The sequence below is a fragment of the Mastigoproctus giganteus genome, chromosome 2 (genome assembly GCF_048544385.1).
Source record: "Mastigoproctus giganteus isolate SK-2022 chromosome 2, ASM4854438v1, whole genome shotgun sequence".
Lineage (NCBI taxonomy): Eukaryota > Metazoa > Arthropoda > Arachnida > Uropygi > Thelyphonidae > Mastigoproctus > Mastigoproctus giganteus.
This window is the reverse complement of record NC_143576.1, coordinates 14,902,057-14,929,003: the sequence shown is the minus strand read 5'-3', so window position 1 is coordinate 14,929,003 and position 26,947 is coordinate 14,902,057. Positions and strand designations below refer to the sequence as shown.

General features: G+C 37.4%; 1 protein-coding gene across 1 annotated transcript in view; it reads left to right on the top strand.

Annotated features, from left to right (window-relative positions):
- The window catches only part of tweek (transmembrane protein KIAA1109 homolog tweek), an 806,203-nt gene that overhangs the window by 223,939 nt on the left and 555,317 nt on the right, over positions 1 to 26,947 (top strand). The window contains 2 exon segments of the mRNA XM_090388226.1: positions 6,010 to 6,292; positions 13,737 to 14,680. Of these exon segments, the coding sequence (XP_090244352.1) occupies positions 6,010 to 6,292; positions 13,737 to 14,680 (1,227 nt within the window).

The following is a 26,947-nucleotide window of genomic DNA, read 5'->3' as shown; positions in this document are numbered from 1 at the left end:
GGATCATCAACAGTTGACCCATCAATATCAAGTGGACCAATCTGATTCATCCCCTTCCTTCTAGAGTTTAGATAAGTAAAGAACTCTTTGCTGTTTTTCTTTGCATCCCTTGCCAAGGATTTCTCGTAATCTGCCTTCGCCTGCCTAACCTCCTTTGTAACTTGGTTGCATATCAACTTGTATCTATCATAGGCTTCTGTGTCATGTGTTAATTTGTATGTATCCCATGCATGTTTCTTCTCTGCCATATGCCTCATCAGTTCATCTGACATCCATTTAGGCCTAAACCTTGAACAATATTTCTTAGTTGGTATGTAAAGGCTAGTAGCTTCCAAGATAAGTTCTTTGAATGCTTCCCATTTTGAATTTGCTGTTGGTAACATCATCAGTTGGTCCCACTGTATAGAATTTAAATACTGTCTGTCCATCGTAGTCGCCTTTACGAAAGCAATAACCCTTCCCTTTACCCCTAATGGTAGTTACCTCTTTGAGTAAATCCCACTTCAGCACACTGTGATCACTGCCACCTAGTGGTTCATTTATCTGCAGATTCTTAATGCATGCAGAATCACTGCTGATAATCAAATCAAGAGTATTCCTCCCTCTAGTTGCCTCCTGAACATGCTGATGTAGAAAACAATCATCCAATAAATCCACAAAAGCCTTGCTAGTGTTCTGGGGATGTCATAAATTATACATTCATATAGAATGTGTGCCCAGTCTTCACTCTTGCCACAGGTGCAATTTGGGTCATTAGTCACCCCTAAGGAGGTTAATTTTGTCTTTAGGGAGCTGTGACCTGTCAATATGAATGTTGTAAAAAGTCCACGGGCATTTAGGCGGCTTTGGGCTGACATTTACCACCTGTGGCAGAAACCTTTTGGTAAGTAGACCTCTGGTTTCCTGCTCCCATTTTGTTTGCCATAGCTCATGGAGCTTTGTGGCTATTCTTTTTCTTTCATCATTGAAGGTGTTGGCTGTATCAAGGACTATACCCAGAAATTCTGTGGGTATGCCCTTTTTCAGTCTATAATATAAGCCTCTCTCTCTTGGCTCTTCCAGGTAAAGTGGGAGAGCTCCGGCCAGCAAATATAGTGCATGTGTGCTCACTCAACATGCTCTGGTAATGGTGAGAAGTATTGTCCTTTGTATCGATTCTAATTTATTCCTGTTTCTTACTATGGCCAAGGGGGTGAACCATGCATTGGCTCCATAGGTGATAACAGGTAGGAACATTGCATGGTATATGATTGCCAGGATCTTTATTTTGAGCCCCTAGTCTGATCGAGTGATCCTAATAATCATACCTGCATAATTTCTCACTTTCTTCGCCAAGTAGGTCAAATGGGGATTAAAAAGTTAATTTTGAACCAACGACCACTCCAAGATATTTTAGTTCTGTAACTATTTTTATAGTAGTTGTGTTAATCTTAATTTGTGGACATCTTCTTATGTTCAAATTGCCTTTTAGAAGTATTTGTTTGGTTTTTTCATGTGATATTTTTGAGCATGTGCATTTGTGCCCACTCCTACAGCTGCAAGAGGGTGGCATTTGATCTTTGCTTTAGAACCACTCGCATGTTACCTTTTACAAGGAAAATCATGTCATCTGCAAAGGCCAGGCTTTCCATGGGGCCCAGATCCAAGGCCCGAAATTCATCAGAACAATTTTCCAGAAAAAAAGGGCAAAGGATTGAATCCTGCAGGCAGACTATTCATAGGGCGTGTCAATTCCTGGAACCTTGTGCATACTGAGATACTTCTGTCTGTAAGGTAGCTGTTTATTACCTTATACAGGTTTAGTGGGGCATTTGCCTGGAGGAGTCTCATATGGACTTTAGGCCACCAGAGTCAGTCAAATGCCCCAGCAAAATCAATAGAGATTGCCAGCATATATTTCTCCTCTGAGTTTTTAACTGTTGTCAGAAGGTGGTGCATGGCATACTCCATAGAGTTACCCTGCTTAAAATCAAACTGATCGTTGCAGTGTAAACCTGCTTCCATGTATTATTGAGATAATCTTCTATATATTAGTCTTTCATATATTTTTCCTAGTGCAGGGAGTAGGGCCATTGGTCTATATCAGCGATTCCCAACAAGTGGTTCACAAACCCCTTGGGGTTCGCACTAAAAATTCAGTAATGGCTTCTGCTTAGATTTACATAGATATATTATTGTAAATTATAAAATATAACTAATAATACACAATAAAGTGAATTAAAATTAAATAAAAAGTAAAGAATTGCCAAAGAAAGAACCCACATATCCCAAAATTCCTTATAATTAGTTTACTATCTTATAGTATATCATGTTAAATAAATGTTTTCCATACTAAATTTTTTTTCATTCTCAAGGACCATTGTTATGTATAGGTACTTTTCTTTTTTTTTAAGAACATATAGTACTTAGTACCATTCATGGATTCAGGGTTGAAAAGATGAAAGAAGATACTTTTTGACATTAGAATTGAACTTTTGTAGATTGTAATTTTCAGGAAATACGTATGAAGGAAGGTTGTTCCAGAAAGCAGAAGTTGAATGAATAAATGACTAAGAAGAAAAGTTGGTTCTCTGAGTTTTAACTTGCACAGTAAAAGGATGTTGACTGGTTGCAGCAAAAGGATGTTGATTGGTGTTTGGACTTCTTTGAGAGAGAGAGAGAGAGAGAGAGAGAGTGGGAATTATAGAAGCCAATTCAGAACAGTGCCCATGCAAGTATCTATAGAAAAGGCATGCAGCAGAAACAGAAATTTGTGTCTATGAGACAGAGAATGGAGAGATTCTGTTATAGATGAGACATTAATTAACCTAACTGCCCTCTTTTGAATGGAATCTAGAAGCCTGAGAGGAGGTTTGGGGGGGGGGGGTTACTGCTCCAGACGTGGGAACAATATTCCATGGTAGACTGGATTTGCGATTTCTACAGAGTCAATAACTGTTTAGAAGAAAAGTAATGCCAAAAACGAAAGAGCAAACCCAGATTTTTGGGTGCAGAGAATACAATATTTGTAATGTGCTTTATGCCAAGAGAGATTAGAAATCAGGGTAATCCCCAAGATCTTGCCTAGAAATCAGAGTATCATCGGAGATTAGCATAGGAGCAGAAGAATCCTTTTTGCAAGATATAAGGCAGGACTGAGTTTTAGAAGGATTGAAATTTTTTAAGTTATCTTTTCCCCACAGGAGAATTAACTGGAGATTAGCTTTTAAGGATTTGGCAGTGGATACTTGAGAAGTTGAAGCTGTTTCAGCAGGGCAAGGTTTCTCAAACTAGAAGGTGAAATGCAATGTGCAATAGTCAGCAAAACTATGGATAGGATTTCCAGTCAATGGAAGAAGGTCATTAATATATACAAGAGGAAAAAAGTGGGGGAAATACGAACTTGAACATTGGAGAAGTTAGAAGACTGAGAGCCGTCTGCCATCACCTGCAGTGAGCGGTCAGAGAGAGAAAACTGGATACCCAATTACAAAGAACAGTGGCAAACCAAAGGATGGAATTTTATTTAGGCCTTTATGCCAAACACGATCAAAAGCCTTTGAAAAGTCAAGAGCAATGGCTTGTGTTTCACCAAACTTTTTCATTAAATTTGTCCATAGATGGGTAACATACACTGCTCTACCATTAATATCCGGACACCAGCCTTTAGACAAAAAAAAAAAAAAAAAAAAAAGAGCTTTTATTGTGTCATTAAATATTTTGTGCTGAAACCTTTTGCTTTTATTATGGCCTTCAATCTTCGTCGCATACTCTCAACCAGCATTTTATAAATGTCAGGTGATATGTTCCTCCACTCGGCCTTTAACGCAGCCACCAGCTTTGTGCAAGCTTGACGTGCACGTACCCAATGATCCAATACATCTCAAAGATGCTCGATAGGGTTCAGATCAAGACTCTGGGCTGGCCAATCCAACTTTTCCACACCCATTCCTTGAACCAACCACTCTGTTACGACCCGAGCAGTATGGCATGGCGCGTTGTCTTCCTGATAAAGGATTAGGCCTTCCCCAAAGTTCCATAATATTGGAAGTGCATAATTGTCCACAGCATTCATGGTTTTGTCGATAATGACTAATGTACCCAAGGCAAACCATGAAAGGAGCCCCATACCATGACACTGCCTCCACCAAACTTCATTGTAGAGAGGATACAATCAGGAAGGAAGTGTTCCTCTGGCATTTGCCACACCCAGGAATGGCTATCAGACTGGTAGTGTGTGAACCTGGACTCATCTGTCTATAGAACTGTTTTCCACTGCTCTACAGTCCAGGATTTGTGCTCCTTACACCATGTTAATCGGCATCTAGCATTTGATGAGGTGATCAATTCTGTTGAACTATTGAAGTAATTCTGTTGAACGTGTATTCTTGCATGTCCACTTTTGCAATTGTGTGATCGAAGCCCAGTGTGCATATTTATAGCAGGTTCTGTGACGTGTTGCATGCATAGGACCTGATTCCCCATCCATGGAGGGGTGTCTGTTAATTAATGGTAGGGCAGTGTAAGCTAGAATATCACCAGTGGAATGACATTGACAGAATTTACACTGGCGATCATTGATCAGATGAAAGATTTCTAGATAGTTTAAGAGTTGGTGGTTAATTGATTTCTCCATTAATTTAGAAAGAGTAGAAGTAATCGCAATGGAACGATAATTGGATGGAAGGGATTTGTCACCCTTTTTAGGAACTTGCTGGATATGAGCAAATTTCCAAGAAGGTAAACACGCCTTTGGAATAAGAAAGTGAGAAAAGATGACACAAAACAGGAGTAGGTTCAGGGGTACAGGTTTTGAGAACAAGTGGAGAAATACCATCAGGGACCTGGAGCTTTCTTATCATCAGATTCATCCAAAATTGTTCTGATATCCTTTTGACAGAAGACCATAGGAGGCATTGAATGGAGTGTACTGGGAATGGTTTGAGATGATTTACCAAGATCATCAATACATGAGTTGGAAGAAAAATAGGATGCTAGCAGGTCAGCTTTATCTTTGGCTGATGTGGCAACAGAACCATCTGGTTTTGACAGAGGTGGGCAAAAATTGCAGCCAATAGGTTTGGCAAGAGACCAGAATGCTCGGCTACCGTTTGGACAAGAAGTAAGTTTTCTACTCTTAGCCTGTTCAAAATCTAGTTTGGACTGAATAATCACTGCTTTACAAAGCAAAGTATAAATAATACTTAATAATAATTTTTATTATTATGCATTGTTGCTTATAAAAATGTAGTGCTGGAAATATTTTATAGTAAAAATTCAGAAAAATTATACGATTTCAGAGAATATAGGCTTAGTGTTTCGCATTAAAAATATTATGTTGAAAGGGGTGTGTGCGATAAAAAATAAATAAAATAAATAAAAAATAAAAAATATTATGTTGAAAGGGGTTCATGAGTTAAAAAAAAAAAAAGGTTGGGAACCGCTGGTCTATGCGATATGGGATCAGTAGGCGGTTTCTCGGGGTTTTTGAGAATTAATCTTAACACAGCTTTTTTCCTTATTTTTGGGAATATAAATATGAATATACCTTCTATCATAAGTTATTATATAGTGTCATGCAGTACATTGAAATTCTGAACATTCTGCTCATCCTTCATTATGGCAGTGTGGAAAGGGCTATTTTCTGTTTCAACAGAAAATAAAGCTTCTGGCTTAGACTCTTGAACTTAATCCCATTGAACACTTTTGATATGAACCAAAGTGTTGTCTCAGTTAGGCCACACAATTGCAGTCAGTAACTGAGTTGACTATTGTATTGAAATTGGAATGGACCAAAATGCTCTCTTCCATGTTTTCAAAAAATTAGTTCAGGTTCCACAGATGAGGATAAGGTGCATAAGTCAACTATAAGATGACATGGTATTAAACATTGTATCAGTATAAGGTTTTTTGAAACATGTAGGTGTCCATTTACTTTTTACAATATAGTGTATATTTATATTAGATCTTTTATATAGATGATCTTTTATTATCTGTATGATAAAGATTTATTTTTGTCTTTAATTTTAGTTTTATAGATACTATTACACCAACCTTGTCTCAACTTCACCCTTTAACCCTTGTGAATCATCTCCATGTGATGTGTTCTAAAGAGGTTCAAAGTCATAATCAGTTAAAAAAAGAAAAGGTTCTACATCTTGGACAGCTTCGTGCACAACTCTTAGAGAAATATTCAAAGAAAAGAGACGTTGGGGACAAAAGTATTGTTGGTAGCAATGAAAATATTGTTTCAGGTAGTAACTATGAGGAAACACGAATTAGTAGACTCAGAGCATCTATTCTTATATTAAAGGTAAGCATGAAAGTAAATATTAAAGTTAATTATAGGTATTAAACTTGGGGATAGGCCTCAACACTTAAACCGGCTGAATGTATTATGTTGCTCTTAATCCACTGTCACCTGCCTGTTGGGTGACAGTGGAATATATTCAGTATTAGTATTGGCAAAGTGATGCAAGGAAACAAGCTTATGTACTTCGGCTGAAAAAAAAAAAATAAAATAAGCAAAAAATTAAATAACTAAATAAATAAAATAACCAGTTGCACCTTCCCTATTTCATTTATATATTTCTTTCAATCCAATATCCATTCCCTCCTTAAATTTAGATGAACTTCCAAATAAACTCCTACCCAAAGGCTGGATAAGAGTTTATTCCAACATTCAGTCACTGTTTAATCATAGGAAAACTTTTAGACAATCTACTGTATAAGCATTGACTCCTAGTTTAATTTATGCTCCTTTGTGTATGTTATGTGACTAAGTGTAAAAATTCCCTCAGTATTTCATTTACTCAAACTTTTGAAGGTCTTAAGCACCTCACTCAGATCATACCACAGATGCCTGATTTCTGAACACTAGCTTACAAAACCCAGTCTCTTGATAAGAACTCATTTGTACCCTTCATCAATCTCCCAGTCTTGTTGCTCTTCTTTGTACCCATTCCAACAGGTCCACATCTTTCCTAAAGTGGGATCTCAAAGCCTATATGCATTATTCAAGGTGCAGACTAACCATTGCTTAATATAATGGGATAATCACCTACTTTTCTCTTCTGGCAAAGTTTCTATGTACCATTTATAAAACCCCAAGACCAGTCCTAGCAGCCTGCTTGCACTGGTGAGAAAACCTCATATCAGATTGCATACTTACTCCCAATTTTGTAAAACATTGCTTTTAAGGACTAAGATAACTTTTCATATGCAAGTCTTGATTGAAGCAGTATTCCCTGATTATTGTCTTTAGTTGCCATTCCATATCTTTATATCATTAGCAAACTTAAATGTTTAACTTGAAATACCTTCCTACCCGAAGTAACCCATCAATATAGCTAATCAGTGTTAGGAACTGTAATGGGCAAAGAACCAGATCCTTTGGAACTCAACTTTATAACATTAGTCAATGAAGGGTCGTTTCCATTTATAACTACTCCCTAGCTCATAGGCAGTAGTTATAAATACTCATGAAATTTGTAGTAACTTGCCCTTAATGCTGCATTGCTTCAGTTTATACAACGGTCATTTATGTAGAACTGACAAAGCTTTACTCAAATCTAAGTAGGCGATGTCGAAGTCCATCTGTCCGTCCAGCATTTCTTTACTGAAACCTCATTGTGACTATTTAGATTAGGGAGACATGATGGTGCCTTGTTCAATGCCATGATGGTGCCTTGTTCACTTTTAATTGTGATAACACTTCTAGTCCCTTAACAAAGCCATGTTGTGATTTCCTTATGATCCTCTATTGCATCCTTAACTAAGGACTCCATAATATTCCCTGCCACAAAAGTCAGTCTGATAGGTTTGTAATTGGTTCATTACACCCTTTGAATCACCTTTGAATAGGAGAGATGTGTGCACATTGCCACTCTATAGTGAAATCATCCGAATCGTAAGAATTATCTTATAACAGCTAAAAGTTTGCGTACATTTTTTTCTGCTTCTTTCGGTATAATTGGATAGTTCCATCAGCCCTGGGTGCCTTGTTCACTTTTAATTGTAATAACACATCTAGAGTCTTCTCAGGTTGTCACAGACATTCTCTCAGATATGCCAGACAAACTGTACTTGCTACCTGGGAGTCTAAAACGCTGATGGAACTGATATTCGGGTGACACTCAAGTCAAGTGGACCCAATTTGGGAGAAGTCCGGATGGTCTGTGAGAGCCAAATCCTCTGCTTTCATCTTCACGATGGTGGGACTGTTAGTAATCCTGGGTATAACCTCCATGCACAGCATATGATGGGTGACCACCCAGGTGTGAACCAACGTAAGCAGAGGTCGAGGTGTGGCACCCACACCATATGGAGGAATGCCGCCCCTCTGTGTTACCAGGCAGTACTAGGTGGAAGATGACTCTCATCAACCAATGCAATACCACCACATTGCTTATTGGAGGCTTGAAGTGGTGGAACCCATGTTTAGTATCTTGAGATAAGTCCCGGTCAACCCTTCTCCCATCTCTTCCATCACGCAGTATGATTGATGACTTTTGAGGTTATGATGAACATCATGGTGTGATCCAATCTTCCTTACATTTCGAGGGTACAGCTTTAAAATGTTGTTCACAGGCTGGCTGCTAGTTAGTATACTGGACCGAACCTATTGGAAACTCTCTAGGAGGCTTCTGGATCAACTAGTGTATAATCTTACTACCTCTACTCAGCCAGATAGTGACTGGAGGGAGTCAGAGTAGTATGTGTGCGGTTCATTAGTATGTGTGCGGGACATTGTGGAGGCCATATTATGTCAAGAATCTGGGTATATTTTTACTATGTGCCATATCCAAAAATTTCATTACTTCATACAGCTTGTCCCACCCACTTTTTCTTACTATTGAATACACCATCAATTGTCAAACTAATAGAGTAAGCTTATCTGCAAAAAGATCTAAACCTCCCAAACACTTCCTAATTCATTTCACAAATATATGTGGTCTCAATTCTAATCTCAACGATGTCCATTTCCACTTGCAGTCTGCCAAACCACATGTACTTTTTCCTGACAGAATCTCAGTTATTGGTTGATTCAACTACTGCTCATCTCAGATGCCCAAATTATTCACTGTATGATTCCTTTCTCCTCAAAGGTGGTACCTGTGCATATGTCTGTTCCGATGTTGCCTGTCAGAGACTTGGTAATTTAGAATCTCCTCTTTTCGATCTTCTCTGGTTTAAATCTCTCTACCTCATTGTGTCAAATTCATCTGTTGTCTCTACCGTTCTCCCAACTCAACTAATCACTTGGAGCTCTTTGACTTCCTCTCTTTGCAACTTGACTTTCTCCAGTCCAACTTTCCTAGCAGTGGGATAATTTTCCTTGGTGATTTTAAAGTTCACAACTCCAGCTGGCTTCTGTTTTCTAGTCACACCGACCCAGCAGGTCGAGATGCTGAGGCTTTTGCAATTACTAATGACCTAGCACAGATTGTTCATTTACCCACAACAATTCCGGACAATCCTAATCATACAGCCAATACGCTTGATCTTTTTCTCACAAACAACCCTTCTAAGTACAAGGTCGAAGTGAGAGGTCCTTTAGGCACTTCAGATCACAACTTGGTGATTGTCTCTTCTCCAATGGAGCTTTTATCTCATGGCTATTCTCAACCTTGTATTGTTTGGCATTACAAGAATGCAAAATTGGATGACCTGCAAGATTTCTTTTCTTCTTTTCCTTGGTTGGATTACTGTTTCAAAACTTCTGATGTCAACGTTTGCTCAGATTGTGTCGGTGAAATTATTCTTGCAGGAATGGAAAGCTTTATCCCACACTCCACTTTAAAATCTCATCCTTTATCTAAACCTTGGTTTCCAATAAATATGCTAAGGCTGTTCAAGAGAAGAATGTTGCATATCGTAATTGGCTTGTTTCTAATTCTTCAGTTTCATTTTCTGCCTACACCAAAGCTCGCAACAATTGTAAAGCAGCAGTTATTAATCAGTCCAAACTAGAGTTTGAACAGGCTAAGAGTAGAGAACTTTCTTCTTGCCCTAATGGTAGCCGAGCATTCTGGTCTCTTACCAAAGCTATTGGCTGCAACTTTTGCCCATCTCTGCTGCCATCTCTCCAAATCAGATGGTTCTGTTATCACTTCAGTCAAGGATAAAGCTGACTTCCTAGCATCCCATTTTTCTTCCACCTCATGTATTAATGATCTTAGTAAAACACCTCCCACCATTCCCAACACGCTCCATTCAATGCCTCCTGTGGTCTTCCATCAAAAGGATGTCAGAAGGATTTTGATGAACCTTGATGCTAAGAAAGCTGCAGGTCCTGATGGTATTTCTCCACTTCTCAAAACCTGTGCTCCTGACTTACTCCTGTTCTTTGCCACCTTTTTTCACTTTCTTATTCCAAAGGTGTTTTCCTTCATCTTGGAAATTTGCTCATATCCAGCCAGTTCCTAAAAAGAGTGACAAATCCCTCCCATCCAATTATCGTCCCATTGCAGTTACTGCTACTCTTTTTAAAGTAATGGAGAAATCAATTAACCGCCAACCCCTAAACTACCTAGAAACCTTCTGTCTGATCAACGATTGCCAGTATGGATTCCGTCAATGTCAATCCACTGATGATATTCTGGCTTATGTTACCCATTTATGGACTAATTCAATGGAAAAGTTCGGTGAAACACAAGCAGTTGCTCTTGTCATCTCAAAGGCTTTTGATCATGTTTCGCATAAAGGTCTTCTAAGTAAGCTTCCATCTTATGGTTTGCCAACTGTTTTTTTGTAATTGGTTATCCAGTTTTCTCTCTGATCGCTGACTGAGGGTGATGGTAGATGGCTCTCTGTCTTGTAACTTCTCCACTAATGCTGGTGTTCCCCAAGGTTCAGTTCTTTTCCCCACTCTTTTCCTCTTGTATATTAATGACCTTCTTCCATTGACTGGAAATCCTATCCATAGTTTTGCCAATGATGGCACATTGCATTCCACTTTCCATTTTGAGAAACCTTCCCTTCTCAGTCAGCTTCAACTTCTCGAAAATCTGCTACCAATTCCTTAAATGCCGATCTCCAGGTAATTCTCCAGTGGGGCAAAGACAACTTAGTTGATTTGAATCCTTCTTAAACTCAGTCTTGTCTTATACCTTGCAAAAAGGATTCTTCTGCTCCCATGCTTATCTTTGGTGACACTCCAATATCTAGGTAAAATGATATCTCTTTTGCTTGCTCTTCCTCTTGCTTCCTCTGCATCTAAAAAACTTGGTTTTCTCTTTCACTCTCGGTGTTACTTTTCTTCCAAACAGCTGTTCACTCTGTACAAATCGCAAATCCGTCCTACCATGGAATATTGTTCCCACATCTGGGGCGGTGCCCCCAAAATCTCTCTCAGGCTTCTTGATTCCGTTCAGAAGGAGGGCAGTTAGGTTAATTAATGATTTATCTCTAGCAGAGTCTCTCCACTCGGTGTCTCATAGATGTACTGTTTCTGCTGCATGCCTCTTCTACAGATATTTCCATGGGCATTGTTCTTCTGAATTGGCTTCTATAATTCCTGCTGTATCTTTCAAAACAGTCCAAACATGTGCCGCCACCAGCTAACATCCATTTACTGTCCAACTTCAAACTCACAGAACCAACTTTTCATCTTCCTCATTTATTCATTCAACTGCAGTTTTCTGGAACAACCTTCCTTCGTATGTATTTCCTGAAAATTACCATCTATAGAAGTTCAAGTCCAATGTCAACAAATATCTTCTTGCAACTTCTCAATCTCCAACCCAAGCACGGTACTAAGTACTATAGGTTCTAATACCTCTCGTGTTTGAGGTTTACATAAAAAAAAAAAAAATTAACAAGTCATTCAACTTCCATTTAGTATTAGCCAGACCACCAGCGTCCCAACTTCAAAAACTTCCTCAACTTCAAAAATGTGAAATGTGAATATACATCCACATTTCACATATCAGGACTAGGTTGCTGATAATTCATCTTGTCAGTAATCACTTAGGGATTATAGATATTGTTTCCACAGATGTCATTTGGACTACTGTGGTTGATTCCTTTACCTTTACTGTTAACATAAGCAAAGAAATCCTAGTTACAGTTCTTTGGACTTTTACCTATAGTATCTGTACTTCTCATAACCTGACTTAGCATGGCTAACTCCCTGAGTAACTTTATTACAAACTAATTTATATTTAATTTATACTTTATGGTCGGCTGATAATTTGTAATCATCCATTCCAGTAATTTCTAATCCTTCTAGCACCCTCTTTGCATTCTTCAGAAAACTTCATGTCAGATTGTATAATTATCCATGTCTTTTTCATTCTCATTTACTTTGAGACTGGTACTACCCTAAAAATATATTCTTGGCTAAATGCTAAAAGTATGAAGAAGATGATTTATGCATGGGTGCATAAATCATCTTAACATACGTCATTTCTATGAATGTAGAAATGACATAATGGTCATTTCTACTTCAGATAAGTTATATATCTGCACATATGTCATTTCTACTACCTGGCTAGTATGATTGTTACTTATTCTGCAGTATCTATGCATAAACCTTCTCTTTCACAATCTTAGCATTTACCAAGAATATATTTTAAAACTTTTTATAAAATTAAAGTTTGTTCTGATTTACAGCTCAGCATTGAAAGTAACGGTTTGTTTTAGCTACAGATTCCAAACTTTTAATTTTCAACCATTATGTGTGAATTTTTGGAATGCAGAATTTTTGGAAAGTCAGAATGTTGATTTTTTTCAACATTCTGAACATTACACATGTGGAATGAGTTATTGTTTCACATTTAGGTGGTAGCAAACATTTTAATGCTACCTAGACTGGGGTTCGAGCTCAAATACGGAGGATGCAGAAAGGTCAGGGAATGACCACCGCATATCCCTGGAGCAATATGGCCTTATTTGCTAATGCTCCTAAAAACCAAATAATAACAACAACAACTTAATGCTGGTAAATTGCTTATCTCCTATCCACTTCTCAAAAACCTTAATTGCCTTCATCTTTCTGAAACCATGCATGCTCAAGATTTATTATTGCAAGCTGCAGAATGAAACAATCTCAACTTAGTTAGATAAGAACATTCATTAACAGGATTGGCAGAAAAATATGAGCCATATGTTTGCTGTATAATGCTGCCCACATCATGACATGGTGAATTTTGTTCTTACTCTTGAATGAGTTGTACATTCGTCTGGAAGCTAAACCTTGTTACATTGTGGGTGCATTCCAAAAACTTTTAGTAAGCTGAGAAAATGAAAATGTTTTAGTAAGTTAGCATCACTTAGTTTTCTAACAGACATAGCATTAAAAGGTTACAATTTAAGATAATGTTTCATTTGCCTTAGTACTGTGGCTTTTGGAATACCAAGTTCAAATGATTTTTTAATGCAAAAACTTTCTGGTTGAGTTTGATATAACTTGGTAACTTTTATACATTGCTCTTCTCATTTAGAAGCCCTTTTACTTATTTATTTATTTATTTATTTTTATGGTTATGTTCCTCTTTCAATATTGCCTGTTTGCTAGAGCTTTCTTGTTAAATTTTTCACAAAAATCTTCTTAAATGTCTTTCATAGTTTGTCTGGTTTGATTTTTCATCATCAAGAAAAATCTTATTAATTCCTGTCTTTAAGGTAGAAATGAATGTAAAATGAATATGAGCAAGGCTTGAATTCTGAAAAATTCATTCTTATTTTTCTTGCGTATTCTGCTTATTATATGAAGTTTATCAGATGTTTAAAATAATATTTTTAATTTTTCTTAGGTTAGCATCAGTGTTATGCAGGCATCCATTGTGGAAGAGATAATATCATTTTCAGCATTGGACAACTTAAAAGATTTGACTTGTGTCTCATTATTAGCAATATGTCTAGATAACACATTGATTCAGTTATTCCATAGCAACCAAGCAAAGAAGTCAATGCAAACATTTGCAGATAACTGTAGTGGTTCGAGTATACATCAGAAATTGAGCGAAAGGTCCTCTAAGAAAGTTAAAACAGATTCGTTACCAGCAGAATTAATGACTGTGGAAACAAGTGAAACGCAACAAGAGGAAACTGTTCTCTCTGTATCAGTAACTTGCATTCATGCTCAGCTTCGAAGGCTTAAAAATAGCAGTAGCATTCTAAAAGAAGCCATCCTTACAGTTATACCTTATCATCGAAGCAAAGTAGAATTCACTTTTGAGAAATATTCTTCTCACCAAAACATGCCTGGAGTGAGTGAGAAACAAGATACATTTTTAGAACAAGAATGGGATCAGCTATTAGATGAAGAAAAGATGGGATTTATTATGTTTGAAAGTGGACTTGAGGATATTAATGTAAAATTTGTCAAAAGATGGGGCTTTTCTTCTCAGAAAAGACCCAAAGGGATTAACCATATTGAACAGAATGGTCAGGACACAAAAGGTCATCAGTGGGAAAACCTAGACAGTGGAACTGGCAGGTCTGTACCACATAGTGAACATTCACCCTCAAAGCATAGTCAGAAGTCTGATAGTTCAAGAGATTCGTGGGATACTAAGATGTCATTTCCATCTTGTATATCAGAATGTGGCAGTACAAACAGTAGTTCTGACAGCAAGAAAGACAAATTAGAATTAAAAGGTGATGCTTCGTCTTTCATTGTGGAGCTCAAGACAGTATGGTTTAATTTTGCTGCTCCGCCACGTACTCCTAATACACGCAAAATAGATTTTACCAGGTGAGCTATTTCATCCATTTTTTTTCTGTATTGATTGTGGATAATTTTATTTTTCAACTTATTAATAGCAAAAATTTTAATGAACAATAATATTGAACACATTGTGAACTGCATAAACTAAACTTTATTATTTTATTACTTAATAATAATTGGTTTATTAATTGTAAGCTGTCTCATTAATATGCAGTAAAGACTTGTTTTGTAATCAAATCTTTTTTAAAATTATTTTGAGGCAAAAGTTTCTTTAGATTCCAAATGAGAGTTTTGCAAGTAATCAATAAGAATCATTAGTTTTATGAGTAAATTTAAAAATAAGAAAAAGTAAATAAGGTTTTACACCTATGTATTTATTTGCTTCAAAATTAGGAAAGGGAATCACACTTTCACAACATATGATTCCCTTTCCTAATTTTGAAGCAAATAATTAGCTTCAAATAATAACAGCAGGATAACTATGACTCAAACAAAATGTATGTCCCAGAATGGCAGTACCAGTGCAACCACAACATTTTACACATGGCATCTTTTATGTGACTTTATAATTCATGTTTTTTTTCCTTTAATTGTAGATTAAAATATTGACAGAGATACTGATATGTCAGTTTTATAGGATAACTATGACTGTAAGTACCCTCCCCCCCTCTTTTTATGCATATTGAGTAGTGCACTAAGGCATTATTTTAAGGCACAGTGAATTCAAAGAAGCAGACAACTTGCAATGCAGCATAATTACTGTAATATTACATATTGTGAAATTCTTCAATATCTACAATATCATGAGTTGTCCAATCTTGCACTTTTGAGTAAGTGGCAGTTCCCAAATGGAGCAAACTGGTGTTTCAGTAGAATACTACTATCCAGATGGCAGTGTTTCAGGAATAGTTGTTTCCCCTTCGGTGGGTAAGCACCAAAAGGTAAGAGTAAACAAACCCATAAATGGAATATTTTCACAATATCAGAGATGCAAAAAAAAGTGTATGAATTAGACATAATGCAGTTCACAGCCTTGAAGCCCTCTGACTATGAGAATTTACTAATTTATATTGAGTAACATATTAAGTCATTTTAACATGTAACCTCAAAGCAATTTTGCAAAGTGGCATCAGTATGATAATCCTTTGTAATAAGTAACCTTCAAATAAGTAGTGCTTCCCAAACAGAGAAGATTACTGTTGCTTGTTTGTTTTAAGTAGAATTCCACCTCCCAGACAATGCCACCTGGGTGGCACTCTGGTTTGAATAAGCAATGCTTCTCTGTTTGTTAAGCATTGCTTATGGAAATTTGCAAGGCCAGGCAACTCATTGTGAAGGATTTCCCAGTATAGTAATGATGCTATTTTACAAACTTGTTTGCTTCTTTGTATTTATTGTGTGTTAAGATAATACTTTAGTGTATTACTCAATACACATTGGTAAATTCTTGCAGTTAGTGTCCTTAAAGCTTGTGAAGTGCATTGTATTTGTAGGTAGTAAGAATCTTTTTTTGTAGAAAGTATTCATTTGAACAAAGGTGGTGCAAGGATTTTTGCCAGTATCATTGAGGATACCATAAGGGTGCAGGGATACTACTAGTTAGGAGGGGGGAGGAGAAGGGAGACCCATGTTTATCTGATGATATGGGCCAAAGCATTGCTTGTACAATGCTTTGACCCATAATTCTTGAGATCCTTGAACATCTCAAGAATTCTTGTTTGTTGCTGCAACAGCATTGGCAAGATATTCTGAGGGGGGGGGGACAAGTGAGCAGGAAGATAAAGGTAGGGAAACAAGCCGAAATAGTGTATCAGGGTTGTAAACTGTAGAAGAATACTTAGTCTCAACTGTGTCTACAGTAATGTCAGGAGTACTGTCAATAAAATGGGTGAATTTGAACTGCTGGTTAGGACAACTAATGCTGACATAATAGGGCTAACAGAAACTTGGTGCCACCTGAAAATTGTGGATGACAAGTTCGATTATGTTATATAATATGTTTTTAGGAAACATAGGGAAGATAGAGGGCATTCTGGAGTCATGTTTCTTATCAAAAGCAGCCTGAGTATGAAAAGAGCTTTTTCCAATTCAGAAGCTAACTCAGCAAAAGCTCTTTTTGTCTCTTTTCTTCTGACAGCATAGGATCTGTGCAAGTTAGTTGGAAGCAAAAGTATAATGAGAGTGGGAGTAATTTATAGAACATAAGATTGTGAAGCGTATGATGAGTCTCTACACGTAGGTGGAATGGGCAGGCAAGTGTGAATATCTTATAATGAGTGACTTCAATTTGCCCCTAATTGATTGGAATGTCTGGGAGGGAAACTCATCATGAGGAACAAAACTTTTAAATAAACCAGATGGTTATTATTTGTACCAGCATATTTGAGAAAATACTAGGGGAAAGAATATTCTTGACATCTTCCTTACTCACAAATCAGATGACATCACAGGGCTTGAAGTGCAGAAACCATTGGCAGGTAGTGATCACACAGTCATTAATTGAAAGATGTTGCAGTAGTCAAAGGTAAAGGCCCGGGTTTGAATTTCAGAAAAGGAGACTACATAACTTAAAGGTGCTACATGGCATCTCTTAATTGAGTGGCTTGCAGAGGATGGGGAGACCACATTAGAATCACGGAATACCTTTAAAGCAATAATCGCAGGAACCATGAGTGCATACATACCATTAAGAAAATATGGCATGAGGAGGATGCCGAGATGCATGATTATGAAGCTGGCCATCCTAATTGGGCAGAAAAAGATAGCATGGGAAAGTTACAGAGCGATGAAAAGTACTGATCCCTACAACAGCAGCTACAAAGTGATCTGTAATAATATCACAGATAAGGTGAGGGAGGCCAAGAGAGCAAAGAATGGGGACAAGGAGTTTTTCATGCACACAAAGAAGAAGAAAATGAATCGGATTCAGGCACTTGTGTACTGGGTGTGGGGAAAGTCTTCGATAACTCAGCTAATTTTGCCAATAAATTGAATAGGTACTTTGCATCAGTCTTTACTGACAAAAGACTCTTCCTACTGAGGAGAGGCATTGTGGGTGTGGCTAAGCCATATGAAATTGATTACAAAATTACCGATGACTCTTTATTAGAAGTACTTTTGAGCCTAAAGGGAAGTAAGGCTCCTTGAGTTGATGATATACACCCAGTAATTTTGAAGGATATGACCAGATAGTATATTGAACCATTGAGGTTAATTATGGGGCATCATTGGACTTGGGAGAGATTTCTTTGGATTAGAGAAGTGCCAATGTATTGCGAATACATAAAGGCAGTTCTGAGAGTGAAATCAGTAACTACAGACTGCTTAGTCTGACTTTTCAGTAGCAATAAAAATCTTAGAGACAACACTGCAATTCAGGATCATTTAGATAGAAATAGCATTCTGAAGAATACACACATCGTGGTTAAGGGAAAATCATGTTTAACTGACCTAATAAGCTATTTCAACACGGTTATTCGTGACCTGGATCTAGGAAATAATTTCAGCGCAGTACCCTCCCATTTCACCCATCCATTCTCTTCAAAAGTTTGTCCAGTTCTTCCTTGAATTTATTTAAGCCATCAGCTTCTACAATGACAGATGGAAGTTTGTTCCAGCAGTCAAGGTAAATTTCCGCACATCTATTCTGCAATCGTCTTTCCTCAATTTGAGTTTATGCTTCAGGTTTGTAACCGGAGCAAGAGGAAGAATCCCATCAGCATTAAACCTCATGTCTCACTGCACAACTATGCCCGTGTATTTTTAATTCTCCACTACCCTGTGTGTAGTACAACACAGCTGGTATGTTATTTTGGGATTACTGTTATTCATATGTAGTACCTTACATCTGTCAGCCCATCTCCCCAATATTTCTAAATATTGTAGTAGCTTACTCAGATTACTGTCATCCTTCATATCATGCAACCTGCAACCTTCATATCATCTGCAAACGTGATGTGCCTTCATCTGTATGTTGATAGCATCAGGTCAAGTCGTTGTTTTGTATATTTATCAATGATATTGATGGAAGTATATCAAGCTTAATGTCGAAGTTTGCAGATGATACAAAGGTTGGCAGGATTTTGATGACAGTAAGCTACTGCAACAGGATCTAGAAAAGTTGGGCAGATGGGATGAGAAGTGACAACTGAAGTTTAACATTGACAAATGGAAAGTACTGCATACAGGTCACCCCACAGAAATGTACCAACTATGTGGTACTACACTCAGGATAGTAGAAAATGAAAAAGACCTGGGGTAATTGTGAAGTCAGATATGAAGTTTTCTGAGCAGTGCAGACAGACTGTCAGAGCAGGTTATGGGGTCTTGTCAATGATATACAGGAACTTTGTTAGCAGGGATAAGGAGATGGTTATCCCTTTGTATAACACAATGATCATGCCACACCTTGAGTACTGGATACAAGTCTGGAGGCCTCATTTTAGGGAAAACGTAGAGTTGCTAGAATGAGCACAGAGAATGGCAACAAGATTGGTGAGAGCAACAAACTGGGTGCACTTACCAAGAAAGGCTTAAGTTCTGCAAACTGCAGCATCTGGAAACTAGGCACCTATGAGGTGATCTGATTAAGGTGTCTAAGGCCTTCAATGGTTTCAGCACATTTCTAAATATTTGTAAAAGTATTACATTTATACTGCATGTACAGTAGAACTTTGATTATTCGTCAGGGTATGAGTCCGAGACCATGAATATAATAGAATATGTACATCAAAAATATTATACATATAATAGACTGGGTCATCTGACTTGTTTATTTTATTACATAATACATAACATAATGAAATTTAATTAAACTTTAATTATTATTTATTTTTTACTGGGTCATCAAAAATCATAGTACATAAAAATCATACTACATACATACCTATTTTTAATATTTTGATTTACATTAGTCTAGTAATGTCATAAAAAATTTAAAAGAAAGCAATATTATATACATACAACTTTGTTCTAATGTCATTAAAGAAATTTAAAAGAAAATAATGGGGCCACCGTAGCCAGGTGGGAAGGAGCAGCAGTGCGTAGCACACGCTTCTGGATTAGACCGGGGTTCGAGCCCGTCACCACCAAATACGGAGGATGCGGAAAGGTCAGGGAATGACCACCGCATATCCCGGAGCAATATGGCCTTAGTTGCTAATGCTCCTAAAAAAAAAAAAAAAACCAAACAAAAAAAAAAAAGAAAACAATATTACATAATTAAATTTCTTTTCTAAAAAAGTCAGTTGATTCTTTTGTTTCATTGCCTCTCAACCTTTTGGGAGGCAATGTTACAAATTTTATACAAAAGTATAAAACCATAACATGTGTAGGCGCCTCCGTAGCCAGGTGGGCAGGAGCAGCAGTGCGTAGCACACACTTCTTGATTAGACTGGGGTTCGAGCCCGTGACCACCAAATACGGAGGATGCGGAAAGGTCAGGAATGACCTTTCCGCATATCCCGGAGCAATATGGCCTTAGTTGCTAATGCTCCTAAAAACAAAACAAACAAACAACAGCATAACATGTGCTTCTTCTTGTACCTCGAACCACTTAACACACTTTGACAACATAGTTTCAGCTTCACAGTGGCTAATTATGTTTGTTGTTCCATCAGCAGCAGCGTTTTCTTCTTTAGTTTCAGAATCATCGAAATTGTCATCACTCTTTGCACAATTTCATTGTTGTTGAAAATTTTGCATCCGACATCCGTTTTGTCCTTATCCAGCCAATCACTTACTTTCTCCATCGAAATATTTTTAACACCAGGAACATTTGAACATAACCGCAAAATTTCAGTTTCTTTTGGAATAGTTTCTGTATCAGTTGAATATATTTCTGGCCACAACAAAATTCCAGGTTCTTTGTATTGTTTGAACTGGAACATCATTCCAGGCAATAGCGACATTGAAAATTGTCTTTTATAGTGTAGCTTTTCCAACACTCTATCAAATCTAATTTATTTTCTGCCGAAACAAGTTTTTGAATGAACATTTTGCGATAAAGACGTTACATACTCTCAAGCATGCTTTGGTCCAATGGTTGAATGAGAAATATCATGTTTGCTGACAGAAAGTGGCATGATATTTTTAAATAATCGCATACGTGTATGGAATGAGTAGGCGCATTGTCCATCAGTAGCATTGCATATTGTGGTAAACCTTTTGATGCCAAATGTGATCTTACACATGGTACAAATATTTTATGAAACCAATCACGAAATATATCTTGGCTCATCCACGTGTTGTTTTGTGAGAAATATTTAAATAGCAAATCATTTAAATGCGAAGTTTTAGAGATCTTCAAGATCTTCTAAGCATTCGCTATCCTTTACAAATCATTTAAATTAATATTTTTAAATGATCTAGGCCTTTTTGTTTTTCCTATAACAACAAAAGGCAATTTATGACTACTGCTAGCATTAGCACGTACTATTATAGTGATGTGATCTTTTATCTTGGTGCCATATGTTCAATCATTGAGGCCAGTGCCTTCCAATTAAGGCCAGTCTCATTGCAGTTGTATATTTGGTCCTTAACCAAACTTCGATCAGTTATTTCCTTCTGTAGTTTTTCATGAGAAACAGAAATTGCTCCTCTGTCTGCACTTAGCTTGTCAACCTGAATCGACAACTGTTGAATACCATGGCGAAACTTAAATTTGTCCAACCATATGATGCTAGCCTTCAATGAAGGATCCCTGCCTAGTTTTTTATTGATTTTAATGGCTTTTTTTTTTTTTTTTTGATTAGGATAGGTCCTGACAATGGAATTCCTTGGCTATGTTTTTGAACATACCATTGAAACATTTCAGTATCCAATTTTTCATTTTTAGCAAGCGTCATTGTTTATGACTTTTAACATTACCGTCAGTGGTTTCCATTTTTGACACGTGGTTTTCAATTTTGTCTGCATCACGCTTTATATCATTTACTGTTGTTCTTCCTATTTCATAAACCGATGCTATACTTGTAGCACTTTCACCTTTTCTTAGACGATTGATTATTTCAATTTTTTGTGATAATCTCAACAGTACTTGCTTATGTTTTTCTGTCATTTCAATGGGTTTCCAAAATAAAAATTATTAAAATATGAAACATGGTGCCAAAATCACAATTCATTATGGCATAGTGAGGTTAAGTGATGGTTAATAGAGATGATCGGTAAATAGGGTGATGGACAGTCAAAGTTCTATTGTACTTTACTTTTTATATACTACATATAATATATAGTACAGTGGATTCCAATTATTTGGGAAACATTAGGACTAGTGCACTTTGGCCCGATTATGTGAAGTTTCACGGTTTACTGTGCGATCAAATTACGTTATGACAGACTCTCCATAATAAAATACCGTACACTCTACAATATGTAGTAAGTGCCGATCACGATCATGTTTGTGAATTGAATTTTAATTCTATTAAATAGAGATTCTTATAAGTGAAAGTAGGAGAAATATTATCCACAGGATAATATTTCTCCTACTTATGTAAAGATATATTAAGCACAAGTAAAGATGTATTAAAAGTAAAGATTTACACTTTATTACCTTACCAATTAAAAAAATTAAATGATACATGAAAGAAATTAAATGATACAGTGGAAGAATATTTTCCACAGGTTAGAAAATAAAAATAAATTTACACTTACATACTTAGCTTAATTAATATTGTAATATGTACATATTAACCAATTGATATTTCTGTTCACTGACTTCTTTTTGAATTGTAATATTTAAAACAATAAAAAAGATAAGCAATCAATAACAAAGAACATGTCGTACACAAATTGCAACTAACATGAAATGTGCAAGTGACATATGGAGTAACACATTTACGAAGCTTAAAAAATAGGAATGAAGAGAATATTCTCAAAATTTATTTGTTTTTTATATGATTGATTTTGGTGAAGGGGAAACACATTTCACCATAATAACGTAAAAATCCACAGAATTCCAGCTGTTAGCATTATTGCAAATGCAATAAGATCGAATTTAGTGCCTGTTTATAATAGAGTGCACTAACAGCAAAGCCAAATAAACTGGAAACTGCAAATTGTTTTTATTGTTTTATGGTTGTGACGTCCAGAAATGTACTTTAGAAAAATATCACAAAGGCGTTCAAAATTGATTCTTATAACCGAATATATAATTACAATGAAAGTGTACTGCATTTTAATAAATCTCTGACTGGACCACGTGGTCTGGTCAGACACAATAGTGCGGATAATCTGGAGTGCAGCAATCTCCTTCCCCAATTAAAGGTAGGGAGTATATGATGAGAGCCTTGTCGATCGATTCGGCCCTGGAAAGATTGTGCAAGGCTCAAGGGGTAGAATTTTTTTCAGCCCGGACTGTACTTGTTAACAGGAGAGACTGCTTTTACAGGGATGGGATACACTTAAATAGAAAGGGTGCAAGAATATTTGCTGATGCTATCGAGGCAGTGTTAGGTGGGTCGGAAAACTGCTAGCATGGGGGAATACAAAGACTAATAGATAAACAGGTAGCCACTGGCAGAGGTGAAAGTGATTCTTGCACTGCTTCTATTGTAATGAGCAGAAGCCTGAAAAACAAGATGCAGGATATTTCAGAGACTGCTGGAAGTCATTGCGGTACAAGTAAACACATGGGTTTTGTTAGGGTAGCTAAGAATAGAAACAGGTGCATGTATACTGCATGTACACCAATGCTAGGACTTTGGTAAATAAATTTGATGAATTTGAGGTATTGCTAAAAGCATTAAAGGCGGATATTTGTTGGGATATCAGAGATGTGGTGTCACACAGATATAAGGAATGCAGAACTGGAATTTGAGGAGTACAACGTCTACAGAAAGGATAGACAGGATAGGAAGTGAGGAGGGATTATGCTATTAGTTAAGAAACACACAAAATCCAAGGAAGTGAAGCCAGTCGACATCGCTGGACAGTGCAATGTCGAGTCAGTTTGGTGTAACATAAGCATTGGGAGATCAAAATTGAGAGTAGGAGTGTGCTATAGGCCTAATGACTCTGATGAGTATAATAAGAAACTGTACAGGGAAATAGAGTGGGCCAGTAAATCAGAGAGTCTTATAATGGGGGATTTTAATTTTCCAGATATTGACTGGAATTTGGTCACTCACACACTAGCAAGGCTTTTGTGAATTTATTGGATGATTGTTTTCTACATCAGCATGTTTGGGAGGCAACTAGTGGGAGTAATACTCTTGATCTGATTATCAGTAGCGATTCTTCATGCATTAAAAATCTGCAGATAAAGGAACCACTAGGTGGCAGTGTGCTGAAGTGGGATTTACTCAAAGAGGTAACTACCATCAGGGGTAAAGGGAAGGGTTATTGCTTTTGTAAAGGCGACTACGATGGTCTGAGACAGTATTTAAATTCTATACAGTGGGACCAACTGATGATGTTACCAACAGCAAATTCAAAATGGAAAGCATTCAAAGAACTTATCTTGGAAGCTACTAGGCTTTACATACCAACTAAGAAATATTGTTCAAGGTTTAGGCCTAAATGAATGTCAGATGAACTAATGAGACATATGGCAGAGAAGAAAAATGCATGGGATACATATAAATTAACACGTGACACAGAAGCCTATGATAGATACAAGTTGATCTGTAACCAAGTTACAAAGGTGGTTAGGCAGGCGAAGGCAGATTACGAGAAATCTTTGGCAAGGGATGCAAAGAAAAACAGCAAAGAGTTCTTTACTTATCTAAACTCTAGAAGGAGGGGGGGGATGAATCAGATTGGTCCACTTGATATCGATGGGTCAACTGTTGATGATCTTGCTCAGGTAGCTAACAAACTAAATGAATATTTTGCATCGACATTCACACATGAGGAGTTATTCAGCGAGGGGAATGCCAGAGACGTATTCAACTCTTGCAGTAAGCTAGAGAATCTTGTAATAACTGAGAGTAAAGTGGAGGAGAAATTGTTGAAGATAAACACAAGAAAGGCACCTGGGGTGGAAGGGATCTATCCAGTTATATTAAAGAAGGCAGCAAAGGAAGTAAGCAAACCCTTAGCCATAATTATGAGAGCTTCCTTGGACTCAGGGGAGGTACCCACAGACTGGAAATGTTCAAATGTGACCCCAATTCACAAAGAAGGATCAAAGGCTGATACAAGTAATTATAGACCTGTGAGTTTAACTTCTCTTCCAGGAAAATTAATGGAGGCACTGGTTAAAGAAGCACTGCAGGATCATCTAGACAAGACTTCAGTTATAGCTCGGACACAGCATGGTTTTGTTAAGGGGAAGTCTTGCCTGACCAATTTGATTGGATTCTATGATGCAGTCATAAAAGAACTGGATGCAGGGAATAACTTTGATGTTATATACTTGGATCTTAGAAAGGCTTTTGATACTGTTGCACATAGAAGACTGCTGCACAAATTGGAGCAGTGTGGCATTGGAGGCGAATTACTGCTATGGATAAAGGGATGGTTGAGGGAGAGAAGACAGAGTGGTAATCAATGGACACTGGTCATCGTGGACTAATGTTATTAGTGGAGTCCCTCAGGATTCAGTGTTGGGTCCATTATTGTTTTCTGTATTTATAAATGATATTGATGATGGTATATCAAGCTTAATGTCCAAGTTTGCAGATGGTACAAAGGTTTGCAGGGTTGTCAAGGACACTACTGACACTATGCTGCTGCAACATGATCTGGAAAGGTTGAGAAGATGGACTGAGAGGTGGCAAATGAAGTTTAACATTGACAAATGTAAAGTACTACATATGGGAAACAGCAATCTCAGAGCAACATATCAACTCTGTGGTACTACACTGACAGTGGTAGAGAATGAAAGGGACCTGGAGGTAATTGTGCAGGCAGATATGAAGTTCTCTGAACAGTGCAGGCAGGCTACAAGAGTAGCTCATTGTGTCTTGTCAATGATATACAGGAATTTTTCTAGCAGGGATAAGGAGGTGATTATTCCCTTGTATAAGGCAATGGTCAGGCCACACCTTGAGTACTGTATACAGGTCTGGAGGCTTCATTTCAAGAAGGATGTAGAGCTGCTGGAACGAGTACAGAGAAGGGCAGCAAGATTAGTGAATGGAACAAAGGGTTGCTCTTACGAAGAAAGGCTTTAGTTTTGCAAATTACAGCTGGAGACTAGGCACCAGCGCGGTGATCTGATAGAGGTGTATAAAGCCTTGAATGGTTTGAGCATGCTCAATGCTGATGGGATTCTTACTCTTGCTCAGAATAATCACCTGAGAGGGCATAAATTCAAATTGAGGAAAGACAGATGTAGGATAGATGTGTGGAAATTTGTCTTTAGCCAGTGGGTAGTTGGTTTGTGGAACAGACTTCCATCTCTTGTCATGGAAGTTGATAGCCTAAATAAATTTAAGGCTCAGCTGGACAGGTATTTTGAACGAAAGGAGGGGTGAAGTGGAAGTATTTTTTTATTTTTTTATTTATTTATTTTTTTGGCTGATGCTGCATAAGCTTGCTCTCTTGCATCATATGCCTCTACTAATGTCTAATGCTAAACAGCATGTTGTCCCAATTAAGTGAAGAAAACCCGGGCTGTTTTCTTGAATAGGTTCTGTTCTTTAAGATTTATCCGAAATAAATGGCTGCCCTGATTAACTGGTGGCCCAAATAATTGGAATCCACTGAATTTGTATTCCCTAAATAAGTTACTCAAATACTGATTTTGTCCCATGAGTAGTAGCTATGTATTATTTGCAGGATGAGCATAACTTTCTCTTTCTGCTTAGCAATGCTTCAATATATGCTGCTGGTCATTGCCTTGTATAATGGGATTATCACCTCCCTGTCCCTGCTAACTGTTTGTTGTTTGTTTGTTTGTTTGTTATTTGCTTTTTAGGAGCATTAGCAACTAAGGCCATATTGCCCCAGGATATGCGGTGGTCATTCCTTGACCTTACCGCATCCTCCGTATTTGGTGGTGATGGGCTCGAACCATGGTCTAATTAAGACACATGTGCTACACACTGCTGCTACTTCCCACCTGGCTACGGAGGTGCCTTCCTGCTAGCAAAATTCCTATATATCATTGAGAAGACCCCATGACTTGCCTTATCAGCTCGTCTGCACTGCTCAGCGAACTTTATATTTGGCTGCACAATTACCCCCAGGTCTTTTTCACTTTCCACTTCCCTGAGTGTAGTACCACCCAGTTGGTATGTTTCTCTTCGTTTATTGCTACCCATATACAGTACTTTGCATTTGCCAATGTTAAACTCCAGTTGCCACTTCTCAGCCCATTTTCCTAACTTATCTAGATCCAGTTGGAGTAGC